We start from the raw sequence: 24,033 nt of genomic DNA on the forward strand, positions 1-24,033 counted from the left end.
AGAGCCATGCAATCACCAAGTATGCTCTACACCAGGTCTACCTCCATGTCTGGATGATTTCACACTGGACATCCTCCAGCAAGGAGGGTGAGCGCTACATTGTGACCTCCAGAGAAGAGACTGGAGGAGAGAGAAGAAAGACAAAAGAGATGTAGAATAAAAAACTAGAGGAGTAAAGGGCAAGACATGATTTTAGGATGTTGGCAGATAAAACTTGGAGAGGAAAAAGGATTGAGACCACAGCTGCAGAGAATTTTCCCAATATGGTTATGCCATAGCGGAGGGTACTTCTTCAAAAACAGCCAAATGGAAGTGGCATTCCCTCGACCCTAAAAAATTGTCACAGTCTAGAAGCACTTGGCTGCTCAGCTTGGAGCTTTTCCGGCCACAAAGGCACCTTTCAGTGCAGTGCCCAGGTAGCTTCAAAGAGGAGTATGTTTTCAGTTTAAGACCGCAACCAAGTTTTCTCTCCTGTACCTTGCAAGTTAGTTTTTTGAGATGACCTGCCGGGAAGGAGAGGAACCCCAAAGAAGAAATGCAACAGGTATTTACCAACTCTACCAAAATACTAAGCAAGACATGCTTGGTCCACAGATACACAAATGTGGTAACTGCTAACACAGTGGATTATTAATACTGGTGCAGAAGAACTGAAACCTGATCTGCCAGGGCTGTACACTTGGCCAGGGTCGATCAGCTGGACAAAGCTAATATGAAAGAATACTGGGGTTACTGGGGATATGATTCCTAGCTATGCAGCATCAGTGGCAAGCTCTCAGTTTCATTTTGTAGAAGAACTTGCCTCATGACCCCACCACAGAAACTGCTGTGGAGCCCCAGGGTATATGCAGTGCCCCCAAGCCTGCTTGTGAGGGTTGAAGGGGAACATGGAGTGGGGCACACAAATAACCTGTGACAAACATAAGAACATCTTCCAGCCTCTCTTCTAACCACTGTTTTGAATATCTCCTCTTCCATGTGTGCTTTATTAGCCAGAGCTCCAGCTTATTAATTATCTCCCAGCAAGTTATTATTCTTTTTTTCTACAATTTTTGCATGAAAGACCAAAACTATTTCATGCAGCCTCCCTAATCCCCACCAGTTCCTATGTTAGCAACTTGCTTTGTCATTTCCCCTTTGCCCACAGCATGGAAGGAGCTTCTCTGCCCCTTTAAACATCCAGTAAAATTGACTGTCAGCCTAAAAGACAATGACTTGTCTTTTGGGAGGATCCAGGGAATGCCCTATCATTTATTTCTTGCAGTATTTTGGAAGCAGAATAAAGCTGTGGTAGCTGTGGGGCTCCACAGATCGGGCTGCTGCTGTCTGCATTACTTGCTTCCCAGGGTCTGCTCACACCTATCCAGAAGCAGCACAGTTCCACTAACAGCTCCTGCAAATCTGGGTGAGGACAGCCCCTGGCCAGACAGCAAGGCTGCAACAGGACTCCAGGGGATCAAACGAGAGTTTTTAAAGTGACAAGCCCTAGCTGTTCTTTCCTTGTTCTTGAAAAATTCTGGCCCTCAGTGGTTCCCCTACACCCAGTGCTCTGGGACCTGCCCCTCAGCCGATGTCTGAGCCCTGTGTTACAGCTGTGAAGGATTTTGGGATGGCTGTGGGACTGCCAACCGTATCACACTGCTCCTCACTTCAAGAAAGGTACATGTCAGGGACTAGAAGAAACACTTCCAGCCCCACTGTCACTAGAACCACTGCTCACATCCCGGCTGGCTCCATTTCCCTTGCCCTGATCAAAATTCACAGGAAGTAAAAACAGATGTCTCTGTAAATATCTCCTTCAAAACATCAAGAACTATTGAGCTATAACACCCCTGGATGAAGAGATTAACCATGAACATCAACTTTCAGGGTGTAGCCCCTGACCAGTCTCTGCACTCACTGCCCATCAGCTGCCTTAGGGAGAGGAGGCTTTCTTGAGAAGGTCACCACCAAAACCCAGAGTTCTACCACTCCAGGGTGGACATGGACACTCCGATGAGAACCTGACGTACCACTGCTTTTAGAAAATGCTACCAGTCCATTCAGGCTGTTGTCCAGTAAATCAAACTGAATTACAGCATTCCTGGCAGCCTTTTGCCACCCTCCCCACAGCTGACAGGCAGGGAGGAATGGTACACAAGGTCTCCAAAAAGAGAGAGCAGCGCTGGGTCTTTGCCAAGATGGTGACAGAAATGACCCAGGCAAGGCATGATGTGAGAAATACGGCGGGTGCAAAAACACAAGTCAAGCCTGTTCCCGGGACCAGAGCTGGATAATGACAAAGGAGCCCTATACTCCCATCCTGCTGCTATAGGGCACTTCTGTCGGCTTAACAGAGCTGTAAAGCCCTCCTGCCAGGCAGGTCAGTATTGTCACTGGATGGGGACAATGAGGTGGAGGGTGGCCAGTAGGGCCAGCTTGCCAGAAGGGCAGTGAGTCCCAGGAACTTTAGCAGTGGGATTCGTAATACTGCAGGTGGCTGTGACATTTTAGTGAGGCACGGGAGTGGAGGTGTAAGACTTACCCGTGGATAGCGTGGATAGAGTGAGGTTCGTAATGGTATCGTCCTTCCTGGTGGCGCATGTCAATTGGCAAAGGAGCGTGGAAGGCCGGAAAAATGTGCTGCGGCACTGTTATGGGGAATAGAAGAAAAAAAAGGGACTTCAAAAACTTTTCCTTCCCTTTTAAAACAATTTCAAAGGCACTAAATCTCCATGAATTTCAGAGCAAGAGCAGTGCAAGACAAGGGATCTTCATGATATCAGCGCTATCATACACCAGAGAAGTGGAATGAATAAATAATCAAAGTCATGCGGAAAAATCCTACATCTTCGACATAAAAGATCTCCAACAGGGTTTTTGACAAAGACAAGCAGCTAAGCGCTCTTTGAACTTGAGGAGATTATAGCAAGCACCAAGGAAAACTAGACTTGCAACGCAAATCAGACTCAACAGAGCCTGGTGGGATCCAGACCTGCATCGTCCCTCAAGCCTGGAGTGGCAGCAAACACTATTCCTGAAGGTCTATACACACAAGTTGGAAATATTTACCTAAAAATATAACAGCAAGAGCAGCGCTAAAGCAGAATGTCTAGGCAGTCAGAAGAGGCTCAGAAGTGCCTACTGCCAGGTTCTGAGAGAGGAGCTCAAATTGCTCTCACTTGTAATCACTTGAGGCCCTATTTTTTATTCATTTGAGAAGCGTGTTTCATCTTTGATGGAAAGATAAAGTGGTCTCAAAAGGCAGCGAACACCTACATTGACTTATTAAATCTACAGGTTTTAATATTTATTATTGACCCCAAAAGTTAACGGCGAGAATATTTGAGTGAGTTGAGCTGATGGAAAATTCATCAGGTTATTTCTCCTCACCACCCCCAACAATACTGCCTGGCTGCCTGGGCCTTTCCTGCTAAAATTACAGAAGCTGAAGAAATAGAATTAGCAGAGCCTCGATAGCGATACCGCACAACCGCAATAGCGATCCCGTACAATCGCCCTCTGACAGGGCTCCGCGCGCCTGTAAAGATGCCCCTTTCTACATCTCGGGCAGCGACCAGCTTAAAGATAAAAGGCTGGTCTTGCTCTGCCTTTACAAACAGTCAGAAGTTCTTCATTAAAGATTATTACTTAATATTGTTGCAGGTTTTACCATTCTTTCTCTGGCTTCTTGGCCTTTCTGTCTAGCTGGAGACCAGAAATAAAACAAACCCAACCTCCTAAGTGAGCAATCCAAAACCCAGCTTGTGCTCGGTATTTCACTGTAACTTGCCTCCGCGACAGGTACCATCTCTCTGGAGACTGGGGAAGCACCATCCAAAACCAAAGTGTCAAGGCTTGGGCCAAGTCTCTCGCTGCCGCTCAGCAAACTTCAGAAATGCCAAACTCTTTTCCTACGAAAAACTTAAAATTCAGCCTTTTGTATCTGTGACTCCAGCTGCACCAGAGCTACGCCGACTCTGTCCGGTGGGGCTGCGCTCCGCGTGGGTCCGTCGCGCAGAGCCTGCGTGTAATCCTCATATACGTCTTTCCCGGCATATCAGCAAGAGGATCTGCGGCTCCTACTCCCATTGCAACGCTCAATCCCTGAGCACAGCGCGGCACAGGCGCGTCAGCCAGGCTGCTGGGAGAGGTGAGAGACTACACAAAAACAACCCTCCTGCCAACTCTGCTGAAAGGCGTTAAGCTAAGGTAGTCGGGGTGGAAAGTATTTAAGGCTCTGCAGCAGACTTGCTCTCCGTGCTCCAGCAAAGGGCTGGCACCTCACACTACCTGATACACTGAGAGCATTTTTGCAGCTCGCCTAATGTCAGGACACAGTAGAGTAACTGTTAACCACCTCCCCCGCTTCTGCCCCCCTCCCCTCCTCTCCCAAAAGCAGCTCAGGGAGAAAATGAACTTGGATCCTTCAGGATTTGCTTTTGCAGGAGGAAGATTCACCCTTTAACTGTCCTGAGTAGGGACTATCTGTTACATAAGGGCACTTGAGGGATTCTTCATTTTAAGAGGCAAACTGTGTTTTTCCAGATCAAAAATACACCAGAATTTAGCTGTCACACCCCATCCCCTGCTCACACAGCACAGTAAAGCCTCTGGTCTCCCCAAACCATGCCCAACTCAAACTCCAACCTAGGCTGGCAGACACCTACAGCGGCTGTCCTCCTCCCTGGGGACACTGCAGTTCCCCGGCCACAGCTGCTGCCACAACCTATGGCTGTGGGGACCAGAGGGAGTCGAGCTTTTACTTCATCACATACAAAGCATGGTCACAAAATCAACTGTCCCTGCACAGACATCCAGTAGCAAACAACACAAACATCTCTTCCAGCCTGAGCCCCTAGGCTGGGCTTACTGCCCACCCCAAATTTATGCTGTACAAATAAACCAAAAGGAACAAGAAAACTTCTGTGGTCCTGGGATCAACCCAAAGTGGTGCTGGTGGCATCCCTATAGGTGAAGATTAGCAATCTCCCAAAGTAGGTTGGCCACTCTGCCTCTAATGGACAGGTCTGGGGCTGAGTTAATCCCCAGGAAAGTGAGAGCTGACCTGGGCTGAAACTTTATTGAACATTGTAGCTGAGTTTTAAGGATGTGGAGAATCACCCTAATCCTTTGGCCTGTCCCCTAGGGCAATTTAATTTATTAATAATGATAAAACTACTAAAGTAGTTGAGTAGTTTGAGTATCTTAAAAGCCAGGCCAGCTATGTTTTATTTTGTACCTATGCATTTCTACATGATTGATTGTTGAGATAATACTGGAAATTTCTGTTCTAAAAGAGTCTCTCCTTGTCACTCAGGAGAGCTGGGAAATAGAAAACACGGGCTGTTTGCTGCCTGGCCTCCTTTCCTAGCTATCTGTTCGTATAAAATTGACATCTGAAGAGAATTTCTCCCTCCTCACACCTCTGATTATTAATGGGAGAAAAAATTTCCATGAACTTCCTCCTTCCCACTGGACTCTTGGTTTGTTTTTAGCATTTCAACCTATTTTGCCCATGGGAAGCTGAGCAATGCCTCTGCCTTGGGTATCTTGTTTCACACTCCCAATTGCAACCCCAGCATGTGCCCTGTGCTTTGCTGCCACTAAGGGTAAGGGAAAGGGTTGGTTTTTTTGACATCCCTTTGCAACATTCCCCTTCATGACTTCCCCTCTGCTTCCCTGCCTGGGAGCACCAGCCAAGCCTACGGGCCGCAGTGGCTGGTGCTGTTCATTTTTATTCTCTTCCAGGTGCTTGGTCAGAAATAATGAATGGTTTTATAGGCAATCAACTACCAATTCATAAACGTCAGCCTGGCTCTGCTTCTTGTTCCCACCCCTCCAGAAGAGGACTGTGAGCTGGCAGCAGGACAGCAACACATGCTGTTAACAAAGATGGATGTTTTACACATACGAGTTAAAAAGACAATTATATTCAATTACTTCAAGTAAGTTACGGTGATGTGTTCCTGAATAGCCACGGGAAGGGCAATATGATGATTAGGGCAATGAATTTGCCAACTTTAATCTAATCAAGGCAATCTTTTGTTTAGCATTATCTGCTTTGCAGTGGCAGAGGATTTACCAAACCCAAGCAATCTTTGTAGATTTAACCCCAAAGCTGCCCAATTAGAGCTAATGATGATTGCTTTGCACAGGAGGGAGGGAGATTTTAGTAGGAGGCCCGGGGAAAGCTTTTCCTCAGGAAAAGGTTGGGCTGTACCAAGCCATGCAACACAATACTCTGTGGTGCAAAGGCATGACATGGCACCTCCAAAAGTCCCCAAGCACTGCAACCACAGATAAACATTTTCTCTGGTTTCTGCTGAAAGAAGAGAAAGCCAAAGAACACATCAAAAGCAGCACCCAAGGGGCAGGGACAATGAGAGAACAGCGTGTTTTGCACAGAAACTACATAGTTCTACACCAAGTTGGTGAAGCAGAGCACAAGGCACACTCAGGAGGCCCCACCTTCCACCCCACCGGGCTCCTGAGGAATGTGTCTGCCCCGCCGTGCCATTTGATAAGGGGGAAGATGCTGCTACCTGTCCCCACTTGTCAGAGCTGATTTTCTGGCCAAGGTTTATGAGCAAGACATGGACCTCCCACTGCTGTGTTCTCATCCTTGTCTATTCAAAGGCCAGCCAACTCTCTGGCTTCAAAGAGAAAAGATAGGAGGCAGAAATGCAGGTTTAAAGGGGATGTCCGTTTGCTGAAAATCCCAGGAATCAGGGAAGGAGGCATCAGAAACAGCCCTTACGTGAGGATGATGGAGGCTTTTGATTATCTCTACAGATAAGTCTGTGCTTCAAGAGAAACAAGACTGCCTGTATGGGTTTGCATAGCGAGCGAAGGAGCTGTTTTGACATCACTCATAGCAGCACCTTTTCTGAGCTAGAAGTGAGAATTAGGAAGGGTCTAGCAAGCTTTTTCTATTCCAAATACTTCAGCTTACACATGCTTGGTGAAAGAAAAAAAAAAAAAAAAAAAGAAGAAAAGAAATCAGACCCCTACGGCACTGAAGTGGGTTTCATTTGCAGTTTGCTTTGACAAAAACCATTCAGAAAGCCCTTGGGAAAGGACTGCAAGAAGTTGCCACTTGCAACTGCGGTGCTGAAGCCAAGACTGGCTGGGAAGAGACCCTGAGAAGCCCCCCTACATACCCTTGGTACCACACAGAATGTACTGGGCTCCCCCTGCTTTATCTGAAGCACATGGGAGTTGTGCAGGCTACCATATGGGCTAAAAAATATACAGCTTTCCTATGGGTGTCCAACAGTCTCCCGGGGGAACAAGTAGTACAGCCTGTAAGTAGGCTTCTTTGCCATCAGAAATAGTGCACAAATATTTTGCAATTCATAATGAAAGTCATTTGTTGAGGAAATGTAAAATATTGGATAATGCAGTACCTGTTGTGCCTTTCCCAACAAATTTGCAAAAAAGATCCCATAAAACTCATATCTTATAAAAGAGGAAACACAAATTCTGATTTCTTGAGATGTCTTTTGGTTTGATTTCCTATGGAGTCAGTGATGCATGGGACACAGCTTTCATAAAGGGATCACAAGATCCCTTGCAAAGAGTAACAAAGCTTCAGCTCTCTTTAGAAAGGGAAGAAAACATGCATTTGAAAAACAGTGCTGTTTCTTAACTCGAGAGGGGCTGAAGCAGGCTAATGTAAAATAACTTGCACAAGTTTACACAGTCAAAGAAGAGCAGGATACCAATGAACCTCAATCACAGCAGGCAGAAACTGCAACTTTATCAACTTTATCTCTAAAAAGCTTCAGAGCCTTGGGGTACTGGATTGATTTGTGTTAGTGGGCAAATAAACTTTTCCAGACACCAGCTCACACTCTCCTGTCACTGCAGTGTCATTAGCAGCTGTGCACAATCAACTGACAGAAAAAATGGGAAAGAGCTGTCCCAGAGGATGCTCGTGAGATTTCACCAATACTTCCACAGGTGAACTGAGCTGTGCTGTCAGAGGCCAAAATCCTCTTACTGGGGAGGTGGGATGCCACTCAGTAATCTCCCAGGGAAGCCAAAGCATCAAGTGAGAAAGAAATCTTAGGCAGCATTAGTTTTTCATGTTACATGCTGTAGCATCCCAATTTCACTCATCCACAGTATAAATTTAAAAATATGTATCTTGACATCCAACAAGCACAGTGGCTGTGAAACGGCAAAGACAGGCACATGCTTTGTTCCCCAGCTTTCCTGTGGTGATTTTCCTCACATCAGAGCTCTCCTAGAGTTGGTGAGTTCTGAGCATCCCTGGACAGTCTCAGTGTGTGAGCAGGGGAGGCAAACCCAGCCTCGAGCGACTGAGTCTGTGTGTGGCTACTTGACTCCCTTTGATAGTCCCTCCTGGGCGTTCCACTGTTGTGTTTGGATGGCCGCCCCTCTGGCAGAGCGCTGCAGGACTGTAGGTGTCGGCAAGGGAGATGTTTTTGTGTTTGTGTGACGTCCCCAGAATAATGATCTAGCTGTTTAAGTGAGCTGAGCAAATGAATGAGCACAAGAAAAACATCTTCACTGAAAGCGCAGCCAAAGTTAATGCACCATTAATAATGGTCTGGGTGAATTATTGGAAGGGATAATAGGCCTGGGGTCAGGGAAGGTCTGAGACAAAGAACAGGGAAAATTGGGTCACAGAAACATGACAGAGCAGATCACGCTGATGCGTCCGTGGGATTCTCCTCGGATGAAGTCATATACCACCATGCAGAATGTTAAGGGCTTTGCAGGGACAGCCATTCCCAGAACCACCAGTCAGATCAATATGGGAAGGAGCAGGAACAGACACACAAGGCTACAGTAGCTGCCTCTTAGTCCCCCTTTGAGAGATTGACTTTAATGTTTAGCTACTGTGCGAAATACACCCTACGCCTCCTTCAAAAAGGGATACTTATGCAATGGCCAATTACACCAATCTGAGAATTTTCTAAGCATAGAGAGGTGTCTGAGCAAGTGTGTCCCTTCTCTGAATGGCAGCATCATGCATTTCACAAAAAACAGGTGCCCTAGCAGCTCTGCTTTTCTGTCTCCAAAATTGTGGAAGGAGCTGCAATCCCTACTCCTGCGCCATCAGCTGCCTGTCTTTACAACACTAAATTACTGACTAACCTCGCTTTGTCAGAATTTCCCTTCTTTAAAATGGAGATAATAATACCTCCCTACCTCAGAGGTTTGGTTAATGTTTATACAGCTCTTTAAAAATGCTGTAGTAATTAAGTGCTCAGTATTATTATATCAACGTGTATAATGATTCCAGCAGACAGTCCTATAAACAGGGCTGCACCATGCAGCCTTTTGTTTGGCTTGTTAGCATTTAGTTTGGTTTTCATACAGCATACTTCAATTATTACTGGTTAAATATTCTGTTGTTTTATTACCTGCTCAATGGCTATGACAAAAATGAAAGAGGAACTACACAAGAAGAATAATAGGAAATATTAATTTTGGCCCACTGGGAACATTATAGCAAGGAGAGGAGGCAGGCCCCCACCAGCTCACCTGGGGAGACCTCTTTCCTGCCCCAGGCACTACAGACCATTTTGAAATCCATCCAGCCAGCTGTTGCCACCCAAAGGGATGCAGAACAAGTTTTCTCTTCTTATAACATAACTAATGGAGAAAGATGGTGGTAGCCTGATTTACAAAACTGTGTTTTTCAGACAATGCATGTCAGGATGTTGGAGAAGACAACATGCTTAGTTTAACAGTGGGTTAGGTACAGCATCCCATCCAGATAAGAAATTAAGATCACAAAACTAACTTCTGTTGGGCAAACAGCTCAAGTAATGGCAAATGCCCTGCAGGAGAGTTGGAAGGAGAAGGAGCCTTGCTGGGATGCAGATATGTGAAAAGTAAACAAGAAATACTAAAAAACACATTGCCCTTTAGCTATAAAATCACAAAAAAACTAATGCCTTGAAAAGCATTATTTTACTGCCATCTCAAAGCACCCACAGAACAGAGTCAGTGTGACTTCATACTCAGAGAAGTTGGGGTGCAGTGAGGAGCAGAGGATAAGGCTTGTCTCTCCACTGCAGTACTGCTGGAGCCCCTGTATGCACCTCACCACCCCAGACAGACCCAGGAGCCACTGGGTTCCCTGCACAGCTCCCTATAGGCACACAGACTTCACATGCACATGTGGACACTTACTTGACACAGAATAAAGCCCATTCCTGGGGTTACCTGCATAAAAAATGCCTTTATTAAATCCATGAAAGATAGCAAACCAATTGCCTCAGACACTGCAAATGGCACGATGCCCCTCTCTGTCATCCCAATCACAACAACCATCCATCCATCCTCTTGGGGATGGCCTAGAGGAGCTTATCCTCTCACAAAGTTTATTCATTCTACTGCTTCAGCTCAGGTGGCAGAACAAAAACAGAACCAAAACCAAAGTCATTTGAGGATGCTGAGGGATGTCCTTACCCAGCCCCTGCCTAGGAGGCAGGCACTGCCTCCAGGCACACGGCGAGCACTCTGGTGGCCGTGCAGCCGGGAAGGCGCTCCAGCGCGGGCGCTGCTGCTGCAGTCGGCAGCGCTGCGGAGCCGCGGGCTGTGTCCGACAGCCGGGCGGGCAGGAGGCTGCCGAGCGAGCTGGCTCTTGCAGCTGCGATGGGGCGAGATTAGATCAGCGAGCTCCCCCCGCAGCCCCGTGGCCAACTCGAGGCAACACTGAAGGAATTTGCCCGTAAATTTCCTCCCCACCCCAGAGAGAAGACAGCGCACTTAAATGAACTCAGGCCCTAATGGAAGTAGGATATTCTTGTTCAGCTCCATGTCTAACCCGTCCTGAAGTTCCTGGCAGCTCCACTCAGCTCTCTCCCATGCACTGCCTGACCTTTGGTAAGGGCATTAAAACTGTCCATCTTCTCCTGGGCAAAAGAGACGGAACAATTACTGTGAGGCTAAAAACGGCCTTTCCCTCTACTGGAAAATTTCGATTAAAAATTGAAGAGTTCATTGGCCTTTTCCATAAGAACACAGAATTGTCGTTAAAAAATCAAAGCCTGAAATTCCTTCTTTGCTATCTACATCTCCAAAACTCATAATGAGGGGCTTTCCTGCCTCATCCACCAAAGGAACAGGGACAGCTGCTGCTGGAAGGGACAGGAGGACCCCAGGAATCTCTTCAACATGCTGCCATGCAGCACCTGGCTTTGCAGCATCCTACTTGTGTGACCAAAAATGGGGTATTTCACTTCTTGGTGAGATATTAGGAATTTTCTGAAGCCTGCTGACATGGGAAGACCTGGATTTGGTTGTGCACAACAGGCTGTACCTAAAACTTTGGAAAATTTCAAAATGGTGTGGTGGGATTAATATACTCAGGTCTACAGAAGTATTTACAAACATTCAGATTAGCATTTGTGCATGAAAGCAATGCATTAACTATTATTCTGCAAGAATTCCTGGGGTCTTCAGGTTACTGATAAGTGGCAGCCTTAGGGGGACAAACCATTATTTTTTTATACCTCTGGGAAGAGTAAATAAGATGAAAGCAGAGCTCTCCTGCAGCTGGGAGGAACCCCACAAGCACAAGGAAGTCCCGCAGTGGGGTGCCCAAACACCAAATCTCTGATGACTTTTCGAAGAGCAGTAATTAGAAAAGTCCCTTGATCAGCCTTGCTGCCACCAGCCACCTTCTTCAATCCCAAATAGCTGGAGCCGGGAGAAGCTTTAAGGCAGAACACTTTTTCATCAGTTAATGTTTTACAGGTAGCTGCACCTTCTGTAAGAAGCAGCACAGAAAAGATTAAGATGGTTTAAGATCTATTATATTTCAGACTACAAGAATATGGAAGTGATGAAGTTTAAATGCCTTGACTTTATTTCAACAATATCTGTTGAAAAAGATTTGAAAGGGACTGCTGAGCATTCGTGCTTCCTGGAAAATTAAAAAGAAATAAAAATTGCCTTTCTCTGCTAAATAAACTCTGAATTCTTTGTGACACAATGAAATCTGAAACAGCAGCACTGCACATTTCCATTGCAAAGGAAACCTGCTCCACTCACACATTGCTGCTGGAGAAGCAGCAGGATGCCAGTCCCACCTGGGATGTAGCAGTCTACCCCACCATACCTGATCAGGAATTTCTACAGCCATGCTGAGCATTTCCAGAGTGAGACTTTCCCAGTAGTGCTAGCTTTGTATTAGCTGGGTAAGTTGATATGATCACTGAATGGCTGAAAAGAAACCCAAAAGGAAAGGCCTAATGCAGCTTATTAATTCCACAGGTGAGCTGCAAATGCTGAGAGTTTTGAAAATCACTTAATTGCCAGGCTGTCAGGCCAAGATGTGTTTTGAGGACGCTGCCAATCTGACAGTTATTAACAAACAAAGAGGCCACAAGCCCTGACTGCACCGAGATCCTTGTTATTTCTACTCATGTGCCACCTCCCAACAGGAAGTACTTAATAAGAATAATAATATCCCGAAAGGCCAACCTACGGCAGTGCAATTAAAAAGCTTTTCTGTCTCACTTTGAGGAGAGAAAAAAAAAAAAAAGAGGGGGAAATTAAAATCAGACAGGAAATTCCACTAGAACAAGCTAGCTTATGTCCTAATAACACAGGATTGTGCCAACTCTTCCAGAAAGTAGAGGAGGGAAAGAAAATAAAAGGGAAAAAGAAAGAAAGAACAGAAACAGGGAAAGAGAAAAGCAGCCCTCTAGACTGACTCAGATCTGAGGCTACATTGTGGTTCGGCTGTGGCTGCAATTCTAAAGGGAGAAAGGCAGCACAAGCAAATAAAAGGCAGTTTGCTTTTCAGGCAAGTTGCTGTTATATGATGTAACTCTTGTATGAAAGCACGGCCACTGCTGCTTTGTTGAGAAAAGACACAGCCTGATAAGCTTGAAGGACCAGATGGATCTTGAGGCTTGTTCTCCCAACAGCTGCTGCTAGAGAATGGAAAGAAGAAAAAGAAAAAGAAAAAAAGAAGAAAAATCCCAAGGAGGAAGGAAGAAATCCCAGCACACGAGGGGCGGGCAGGGAGGTGGGGCAGACCAGATGGTGGTTCAGCTTGTGCCTGCCTGGACGGGCAGTAAGAGAAAAATCAGTTTGTCAAAAACTTCTATGAAACCCTATAAGGAGAGACATATTCCACAAGTTGTTATCATCCTGTTCCCTGGGAAGCCAGCAGGATTCAGCAATTGTCTGCACCTCCAGTTGATCTAGCAACATCCAAAAGAAGTGGACAAAGAGGATTTGCCCCTGATTTCTCTGGGACCAGGCCAATAGATAACAAACCTTGCCTGTTTCACAGTAAAGCTCATATCACCGTGGAACCCACCTCACTTCAAGCCATCTGGTGGAACGGGAGTGTGTGAATCTCAGCTGACGGCCCAGGGTATTCCCCAATACCCCGTGCCTTTCTCCCACGGTCCCCCAGCACCTTGCTGTGAGAGTTCCCAAAGTGCTCAACAGGTTTCTTTTTCTGGGTCTCCAGAGGAGAGAGAAATGCATTTGATGCCTGTGCAAACATGGCCCTGACAGCAGTCCTGCCTCCTGCAGTAGTGACCCTGGGGAGCAGAGAACCAGAGCCTGAGTCCATAGTTACCTGAGCATGTAGCTCAATATTGCTCCGGTGTTACTGGAGCTTGAGTTTACATCTGAGCAGTTTTCCTTCCAGACTTTTAAAGGAGTTTTCCTTGGCTCCCTGAAGTGCAAATGCTTAAGGTCACCTATAATACAAGGCTAAATTGTATATTGCCATTAGATTGAGGTGTTATGGGAGAAAGCACTAACTGGCATTTATGACCAGGAGGTAGCAGGAGCACCAGACAACACTGCTGCCCTCAGCTGCATCTGACCTGACCAAGCCCAGGATCTCTGCTGGTGAGATGTAGAGGGACAGGGAAGTTGAGCAACTTCAGACTGGAAACCACAAGACTGGTGGGGTACCAAAGGGCAAGGCAGTAAATGGAGGTGGAGGGAGAGCACATCAGCTATCACCCAGCACCTCCTGGACAACACTCATCTGAGCAGCAGACTTAGCAGAGCCCTGACCGTGCACCTTCCACTCATGCAAATAAAACCTTATTGAGGAGTTTCATCCCAAGCCACATTTCTAGGAGTGGATCTGCAGATGGAGATGTCTTTTAGCTTTCACGCACCCTTTCATGCATTCACACCCCTCCCCTGAGGTGCCATTGGCACTCACTCAATCACACACTGAGCCAGCTCAGGGAGTTCATCCAGTTGAAATCTAATCACCTAAAATTTTATTGCATGGGTTCTGGCTGGATCAGCTCCCTGAACCAGTTTTCCATGAGATCAATGGTGAAGAAAAAGAAAAAGCCCTTAGGCTGCTGTTCAGCAGCCACCTCCAGCCCAGGCTGCCACTGAAAGCACTAGCCCTGACCTCCCTTGGCCACTTGTCCCCACAACACAGCACACCCTATTATGGTGGCCAGGATGTTTTCTGTGACTGCAGGGCTGACTGGACTGAGGAGTACATCTCAGTGAAAGATAACACACCTCTCCTCAGCAGCTGATGCTCACAGCCCAGCTTTCAGGTCCTGCTAGGCACAGCTGCTTCAACACGTATGGAGTAGTTGGGCTGACTAGCCATTGCTAACTCAATACACTTCCCCAAATCCATCGGGTAGCACGCGATGAGCTGTCTGCTCAACCAGCCAACACAACTTGCAGGAGCTGGAAAGCTGTCTTGCAGAAGTAAAACTCCCAAGCAGATGCCTAAATCCTGTGAAAGCTCAGGTGCCAATGCCAACAAGAAAAGGCATGCCAGCCCGCCCTGAGCACAGACCTACCTGAACGGTCTCTGCCACTGCAGGGCTGCCTGCTGCCGTGGTGGGGACACCTGTACTGCCTCATGCCACAGAGACTTGCTCAATCTTTCAGGACAAGGCTGTGCTTCAAATTCAGCGCTGGAATTTTGAGCCTCTCTAATCCAAACCACAGGAGTCAGTTTGCTTTCTTTATGCATATGCTCCTCCAGGCATTAAAACAAACTGAAATCAAACTGTTCCTATAGGCAATGGCTTGAAAAATTTCCCCTTCGTATGAAAGGTCTGTTTATATAATTTGTAAAATTGAACAGATCGAGCCTGGAAAAACCCTTGCAGTGTCTGCTGTGCATTTTGACCAAACTTCTTGCTGAAAATGGAAGAAAAGATGTCTGCTCTCTACTAGTTGTGATAAAATTGAAGGCCTGGGTATTTTTTTTCCTTGCACTTATACCCAGGTGATAAACATCTAGGCAGCCTTCAAAGAAGACTTTTGGGAGCTTTCATGCTTCAGGACACCAGTCCCCAAAGCAGTCCTAGCTGATAAAGACTGAGAGGATACTGCATGAGATGGCTTTTAACCAGGCATAAGGCAGCCTGCTGCTCTTAACTAAGCAGAAGGTCTGATGAGGAGAGGGGTGAGGAAGTTATCTGTTTTACCCAGCTGTGGTTTTGGTGCAGGCTAATAACTCCCATGTATCATCCTGCCTTCGTATGAAAATTTTCCGACTGGTATTAAAAATGGTCCCAGTGCAGTTTGCAGCAGATTCTCTGGGCAGCTCATGCAAAGTGCTGGTTGTTAGCATGCTGCTTGTGTAATGAGGGTGCTTAAGACTGTAAGGGGTCTCTGGAAGGTCCTTAAGAGTGATTGCAGTTCAGGAGACTCACCCACCTGGCAACACGCTGATTTATAGCCTGCTCAGTTAATAGCCCTGCTTAACACAGGAGTTTGTCGAGATTAAGTAATTGCCTGAAACAAAAAGTTTATTATCTTTAAGTCTCTGCTGATGAATGACTGGGTGTTGGAAGAATCATGTGAAAGATCATCTGTGATTCCCTCCCACTTTAGGGGAGGAAAAAAAAAATAAGGAAAATATAATAAGATTTTAAAAGACAAGCTCTTCCAAAAGCAGTTTGAAAGCTCACAATGTACACTCAAACCTGGCCTCAGTTACAAGGAGGGGGTTTCACACTTAGGGTGCCATCTAATAAATAGCTCAAGTAAAAACACAGTTCTGTGATGCATTTTTCCCCAAGTACTGCAAGAGTTTTGTAAACATTAATTAATACCACCCCTTGAGAGATAACTGATCCTGTCACACAATAATAAGATTGGGAATAAATCAAGATGCAAAGCCTGTTTCTATACATAGTGGCCTTTCCCATCCTACAAAAATCTGGAAATTTTCCCATCCAGAAAAGACTGCAGATAACTGCGAAGGTAAAAGATGCTGCATGCTGCATTCTGCTACAATTACTTCTCGTCTCCATTTCCAGATGCTTCAGCAAGGTTAATCAGCTTGATTAAGGTCACACACACACTGCCTCATGAAACTGAGATCCAAAGTGCACCAGAGCACAGGACTTCGGGACTTGCCCTGTTCCACCCCCACCCTGAGATGAGCTGCCTGCCTGCAGTGGGGCTCGTGCTAGGAGATCACACGATCCAACCTCTCCTCCTTCGTCCCCCGTTTCCTTTCCACCCACAGATTTTCTCAGCTGGCACATGAGCACGGGACTTTGGACACAAGGGAAACAGGACTGACAAGAAAGCCCCATGTCCACAGCAGCCGCTGCGTAAGGTTCCCACAGCCCCAGATGTCAGACACACTGTCCCTCCTCACATCATTTCGAGGCCTTCCTGCAATAAAATGGGAATTGGCTCCAGCTTTTCTTAGCACTTCTCATATTACCTTTTAATCCAAATACATATGGTTCAGGGAACACTGAGAGACTTGCATGAAAGGATGTACACCAAGAGAATGCAAACCCTGGAAAAAAAGGGATTAGATCTGCAAGACTCCCTTGGCCCCAAACATGTGCCCCCCAATTCCCCAGCATATTAATCAAGAGTCTGATGAGATTCCTTTTGAAATCCCCCAAAAGATTTCTGTAGACTTCAGTGGCTTTTGGATCAGGCTACAAACTCAGAATAAATCATAAACTGGCTACATCTGCCAAGTTTATTTCTTTCTTTTCCAGGTTTCAGAACAAATCCATTTTACTGCTGGGAAAAAGCAGAATGAAATAACTGACAAGAGTTCAAATATCCTGTATCACTCCTCATATTAATTCAGCCAGTCAATCTATCCCATAACTTTGGGAAGTGAAGTAGATTACTTTGGCCAGATCAAACCACAAAACTGTGCTGCTTCATTTATGTGCAGTTTATTATTTAAGGCAACGTGTGCAAATCCCTTTCTCTTGGGTTAGAAGTGACAATGTGGGGACTAAAACGGAGTCCTAGGCTAAGCTACAGTAAATCAAATACATTTTCACTGAAAAAACCTAATGATCATCATGACCACCTCAGCCCACAATCAATTTTGGAGAGTCTGTCTTATTAAAAAATATCTAATCTTATAGGATACACAAAAAGCAAACATCTAAAAATGTGACCCAGATCTCTGGAGCCTCATGTTTTGCATAAATTTGGATGGGTTTATTAATTTGTGGTTACAGTATTGCCCTTTTCTTCTTTTTTTTTTTTTTTTTTTCTCTATTTATCACTGATAGCAAATTCCCCATGCATAAAAGACCTCATTACACTTCCAAGCTGGGTGATTCTGTAGCATGTCTCTCTATCAGCGAGCAGAAAACAGAGTTGTTTCCCCATTTTCAATTCAGAGCCCGGCTGATGTGTGCTGATAACTTCAAGATACCTGGAGAGATCTGCAAGATGGGGAACTTCCTATGGCAAACAGCTTCAGATATCATTTAGGGTTTAATTTATTCATTCATCATCTGCTGAAAGCAACACTAGCACTGGCTTTGAGTTGAAAAGCACAATGGCTATAGCATCATCCTGAACTTTTCTCTCATTTTCAGTGCCTTCAGGAAAAACAGCCAAACATCCTGACAGGAGAAGACTCTCAGATTTTCTTTGACCCACTGCCTGGAGCCCCTTGGGCCATTTCGGGATGGGATCTACACAACCACTTGTGAACTGGGCCCACAAACTAGGGTAACAGCAGAAATGGCTATATTAAGTTCTTCAGAAGTGCAGTAGTGGCAGATCAAAACATCTGTGAACACTGTGTTTTACTGACAACACACTTCTAACTTTGAAACAGGTTCTGCTATCAGGCTTTTAGTACAAGCACTTTACTTTGAAGTATGTACTGTAATTCTTGCAATTTTACTCCCAGCTCTGGTATTCATTTGGCTCAGGTTACTTCTATAATTTATCTTCCCACTGGAAAAATTCAGTTTGTAATATACCCATCCAGAGTGGTACGGGTATATGCACCCTCTTTCTGTGCCCCTCTTTTATGCTGTATGGTATTTTCAATAGGAAACTTTAAAGGAAAAAAAAAAAAAAAAAGAAGATGTTTTCAATCCCAGTGATGCTAGCTCTCAGTTTTTCCCATGAGAAAATCACTTAGCACTTCTCTGACTGGAGGTGACTCATTGCTGTTCCCCTGCTGAGGCTCCGTGCTCCCCTCGCGGTGTTTAACCCAGGCATGTAACTCACCCGGTGTAGTGGGTGTGCTGGCATTTGCTAATAGGCTTCCTGGGCTGTCACCTGCATGTGATGGCTGAGACAAAAGCTTATGTGATGATTTCTGTTTACAGAGCAGTTCTGATAAGCTGACGTTTGCCTCTAGCTGTTGGGTTTGATAACTCAAACATGGCCTACATGAGCGCTCCTGTGAGCTGGCGACACTCTTGTTGAGAGTCGTTTTAGAGGAACTTTTCCACTTATCCTCCTGAAAATTATAAGTGAATTTCTAATGCATGTGAATGAGGCTGCACTGACAGCTGAGAAAGCTGTAGTACCTTAATCTCTGCACTCATGTCTTCACATGTCATGTCACCCATGCAACCTTGCTGGCAGTGGTCAGTGCTCTCGCGGATGCTCAGTTTCCCAGCTCCCAGTCTGAGGAATATTTCCTTCACCAAGCCCCACAAGTACAGGTATCAGTATGAATATGTCCCTCAGACAGGGTACCTGCTGCCTGAGAGCATCTTGAGCAGCAAAGCTGCAGCAGCAGATGCCTTTGAACACCTAAATGAGCATTTTCCCAGCACCAGCCCTGATTTCACAACTCTTCACTTGCAAACAAACAGCCTGTGCGTGCTCAAAAGGAGAAGGGATCTGGGTCAGGGACTGAGGAGCCAAAGAAACCACACTGCAAGAAGAGTGCTTTTGTTCCTCAGGGAACAACAGTGCCAGGTAGGCACCAGCAGCTTGAAGCATTGCTGGGGCTGCTGAGGAAGAGGAAGGAAAGAAAGCACCAAGATAAACTCGTGTTGGCATCACTTGGTTTGTCAAAGCCATAACTGATGGAGGTCATGGCAGACCTAACCACACTGGTGAGTTCACAGCGCCCTATTCCATTTCTCCAAGAATCAGGTGGTACTTATCCTGACACGTTCACTTAGCAGAGAGAAAGAAGAGGTATAAGAAATAGAGCAAGGGAAGCTGTGATGTGAAGGAAAGGGACAACAGGCTATTGCAGCCACCTTTCTAAACTGCTAATTGAACACCAATTGCCACAAATCACTATGGATATGTTTAATTATTCACACTCATCCCTATGAGATTTTCAGTTACTTGGCTGGCCAGCAAGTGTGTTTGTGGGCACAGCAATTTTCCAGATTGCTGGGTTTTCTCCATTTCTCAGAATGCATTTTTCTCTCATCTCCTCTTGACTTTATCTCATCTAGTATCAGGGCAAACCACATCCATAGCCCAAAAGAGTTGCCAAACACAGCTTTGATAGTACATACATGTGCTAATTAATATTATTAAACTGTTGCAACCACAGCTCCCAGCCAAGAAGGGACTTCTAGAGTATAAACCAAATCACAGGTACTCCTATCACCTCCCCTGGCAAATGCCATGTGGTTGACCTACAACTGGGAAATGGAGGCAAACCGGTTAATACATTTTCCTCTGATTCAAATGACTGTGTGATCCCATGAAAGAAGTCTGTTAGCAGCTGAGCAAATAAGGGAAATTAACTGTTGTTCACTTTCAGCTATGATATGGTTTTTTTTAATCAGTGTCTGGTCCTAAGAAACCATTAATTTGTGATTTGTAAGTCAAGTATTGCTACATTTGCTTATGTCCTGTAATACCATAATTTGCGAACAGTTTCACTGACTTAAGGTAGCTCCAGCTGTGACTGGATGGCAGATTCAGACTTTGGAAAACAGCTCTCAATACAGGAAAGTGATGATACATATCCTTATCCCCATCACAGCACAGCTATCCCTCTTTTCACAGCCTGAACTTTCAAGTGACACAACACACCCCAGTCATGCAGAGGTGGTGAGAGAGGCAGGGCCAGGTCTCCATCCTTTTCAGGCACTCTCCTGTGCTCCAGCCTTCCACCCTGGGTCAAGAGGAAAGGACAATTCCACTGCCCAAACTGGGACACTCCACATTAAACCATCATAGCTGGAAGCATATTTGGGCTGTCAAGGAGGCAGAAGAGCAGAGAGATGATCTGCCTTGAGAAACCTCAGGACAGATCCCTCCCCATCCTAGAGTAAACTTCTGTGACTCTGGCTCCCAGTGGAAACAAAATGACCATTTTTATCACCTCACCTCATCCCGGGTCTACAGAGAAATGAAAGACGAATGCAGTGACTGCTAATATCTTTAGCCACATCTACTGAAACCTTTTGACACCAAGGCTATTTTTATTACCTAAGTGCACTATGCCTGTATCAGAATGCAAGTTTTATTGCTTACAGTTCAGCCTTGCAAAAAGCCTTTTCCAATAACTGTCTGTGGCAAAAATATGCCTTAATGACATAGGGAGAGGCTACAGTACCTCCTAGCACAGCCTGGCACTAAGAGCAGAGTTAGACATCCCACACACCTCTACTCTCCCACAGCCTTCACTCCCCTGCAGAGCTCTCTGCACGCCAGGGCTGCGCCCAAAAACACCTGCCTTGGCCAAGCAGCTGGACGTGTCAAAAGTGTATGCACAAAACTGGAATGAAACACAGCTCTCTACAAGTTTTGTTTGGCTTTTCAAAAAAGCACAATAAGCATATTTGATTGCTTAGATGTGGATGGTACATTCAGTCTCCTCCTCCTCCCAACCTCCTGACCAGAAGCTGCAATACCCTGCGGTGGCCAAGGACCTCCAAGCAGCTCCACCAGGTCAGACAAAGCTCATGGTGTCCCATCTCCAGCAGTAAGATGGGAGAGGGCCAGAAGATGCCTACCATCATACTCTGGAGTCCTCCCCCCAGGCAATTTCCCATCCTGGGTCCTGAGCCAGAGATGTGCCTTAGTATTTAACGTCCTTTCAGAGGTTTCCCTTCTGAGCACTGCCCAGCAGCAGAACAAAAGAGAAAAAAGGCTGCCTTAGTTTTATAAGAATCTCTTAACAACAACACCACTGCCTGCAAACGGCTTTAAAAAAGATTGGACAGAAATCTGTGCATATGTATGCAAACACCTTAATTTTTAAATTTTCTTCCAATTAGATGGAATTCACCTGTCTGTTCTTTTTTCCTGGAACTGCTGACTCTTTCAAATAGTAAAATGTATCCCAGGCAAATAAAAGTAGTTTAGAGTGATACAATCTTGGTGTCTTACGCCCTGAGAGCATCTCATGCAACACCTATATTGAGAAACCGGGAACTTGAACAGATGCAGTCAGACTGCTCGCGGTGGGAGTTCAGAGGCAAATAATTCAACCTTTCATCACTCTCTAATCCCAGGAAAGATATCAAGGTTAAACTACTGAGAAAAATATAGCGAGTGTTAAGCAACATGGATCTCACCCTCAAAAGGCATAATTAGTCAGGTAGCCATAGTCACCCAGCTCAGGAATTTGAACCTACAGTAATTTCTCTCTTCCCAAGATGCACAACCCAAGTAGGTGCATTCACTGTCTGCAGCCATGGCGTGGATTTGGTGTCAGCCACTCGCTCTATAATTGGCTCTTTATTGTGAGTTATCACGAAAGGCTCCAGGCAGTCCCCACAGACCTTGCCCTTGATCTGGGTTAAGATACTTTGACCCATGATCCTTTATAATAAATGATATCCCCCTGCTGAAGAATGCTGCCTTCAACAATATAGGCCTGCCCTCAGGAAATGGGAAAGGAATTTTCCTATAAAGGCAGATTAATGAAATTCCACGCAAATTTCATGCATTTTGAATAATCATCTGAACCGTGACGAACCAGCTTCCCCTTGCACAGATCCTGCTCCAAATCTTTGTAGTTAGAAGACAAATTTAGCTGTCTCTTTCTTGGCTGCAAAGTGTGTTGTTTTTCTTGGACTTGGCATGTCAGGCTGAGAATGGTGCTCAGGGCAGCTCGTCCCCCAGGCTTGGCTGCCCAGCAGACAGAGAACACTACTCAGGCACCTGTGTACTTGTGTGAAAGAATGGCTGTAATTTGAAGTTTATACACAGCCCAATATTCCCTGTTGAGCTAGGATAAGCTCCAGTGCAGGGATCAAAGAGGATTTCTTCTTGTGCTGATACCCCCTCCTCCTTGGCCCAGCTGGTAACAGAGGCAAGTGAATCCCTCCCTCCTGGTACTTTCTTCCTCTGTTTTTGACAGCTCATGAAATTCTGGGTTTGGGACAGGGCTGTGCTCAGCAGCTGCACAACCTGCACTGATGGCACCTGGCTGGGGTAAAGTCACCCACCAGCTGTTCTCTCTCAGGCATCTTCCTCTGGGGCAGCTCGGAATGTCCTTCTCTCAACATTTTCCTTTTGCTCTGAATGTCCTTCTCCCAATATTTTCCTTTTGCTTAATTTCTGGCCTCTCTAAACAGTCTCCCAAAACATGATGGCAATAGGTGGCCCACTCTCCCATCCCTGGGCACCTCTACAGCTCCTTCCCCAGGGGTTTTCCCAGCTCTGAGGATAGCGGCATCCTTCAGGTTCCCCCTCAAACCCATTTTCTATCTCCTAGGGACACTGCCACTGCTCTAAGGCACATCACCACCCTCAGGTACCCCAAAGCATTCCCCCTACCAGATGTGCACCATTCCTCCCAATACCTTCTCCCTGATGGTCAAGGTTGTTTCTTCCTCAGCCCTTTTGAGGCTCACTCCCTGCATTTTGATCCTTGAGCTAAAGTCCTCACTAAGGCATGGTACTCTCATATCCTCCTCCTCACCAGGGTCCAACCAAGAAGCAGCAAAGGAACATCATCTAGTTTTAAATTTTAGTTTCCTAAAGAAAATTGTTTATTTTAAGAGACATGGTTGTGTTAGTCAGACACGAGCATTTTTTCCTAGTAGTGTGTAGTGATGGAATCCCATGGGACAATAAGAATTTTAAAGCATTAAATTTTTTAAAAGATATAATACAAATTATAACAACTTTCACTGTTCCTCCACCAGTTTATATTGAAATATTTTCCTGATACTTATGAAAATATCAGACGAGAAAACCTTCAGTTTACAAAAAGAGTCTTAGGAGTCTTTCACACGCAGCAATGTTAATGAGACTGCAGCCACAAGGAGTGAAAGCACAGGAGAACAGTGTTTGTAGTGTATATATCAGCCCTCATGTGTGCTTTCAGAGGAGGAAGCAAACAAAATGTTTTGCCAAGCTCCTGAAATGGTATGATGCTAGGATAAACTCCTGCACACCTTTACTGGAACATAAAAAAAGGCAAGTAACTATCAGTTGTCATTACTACAGCTAAACTAGGTGATATTCAAAAACAATGCTATCTTCCTGGAAATTACCACCACAATAAAAGACAGAGGGGCAGTTGCTCTGAAAAGGATGGCACTTCCTTGATTCAAATAAATAATTTATAAAATCGAGATCTTCTTTTAAATGAAAAGGTTTGGGAAAAGTGTATTGCAGTTAACAGCAAAGCAGACAACAGCACACTAACAGCCTGACATAAAGTCTATTGAAATCAATGGGAGTCTTTCCACCAACTTCATTGAGGTTTGGATCAAATCCTCCAGGAGAATGAGCTATTCTGCAATATCTATTATTACACACTGTTTTGTCCTGGTAATTAGATGCCGGGAGAGTGCAGTGCGATTGTTTAAGGCACTGATCACTCACCCATGGAGACCCGTGTTCAGAGCCTGGGTGGGTTGAACTCAGAGGGAC

At 45.5% G+C, this 24,033-nt stretch overlaps 1 protein-coding gene across 3 annotated transcripts in view; it reads right to left on the bottom strand.

Annotated features, from left to right (window-relative positions):
- Positions 1–24,033, bottom strand: part of GLI2 (GLI family zinc finger 2) — a 186,766-nt gene that overhangs the window by 63,241 nt on the left and 99,492 nt on the right. For all 3 annotated transcript variants that reach the window (XM_030241758.2, XM_030241757.2, XM_030241756.2), the window contains one exon: positions 2,525–2,630. In XM_030241758.2, the coding sequence (XP_030097618.1) occupies positions 2,525–2,630 (106 nt within the window). The remainder of the gene's footprint in view (positions 1–2,524; positions 2,631–24,033) is intronic.

The sequence above is a fragment of the Serinus canaria genome, chromosome 7 (genome assembly GCF_022539315.1).
Source record: "Serinus canaria isolate serCan28SL12 chromosome 7, serCan2020, whole genome shotgun sequence".
In the NCBI taxonomy this organism is placed as follows: Eukaryota; Metazoa; Chordata; class Aves; order Passeriformes; family Fringillidae; genus Serinus; species Serinus canaria.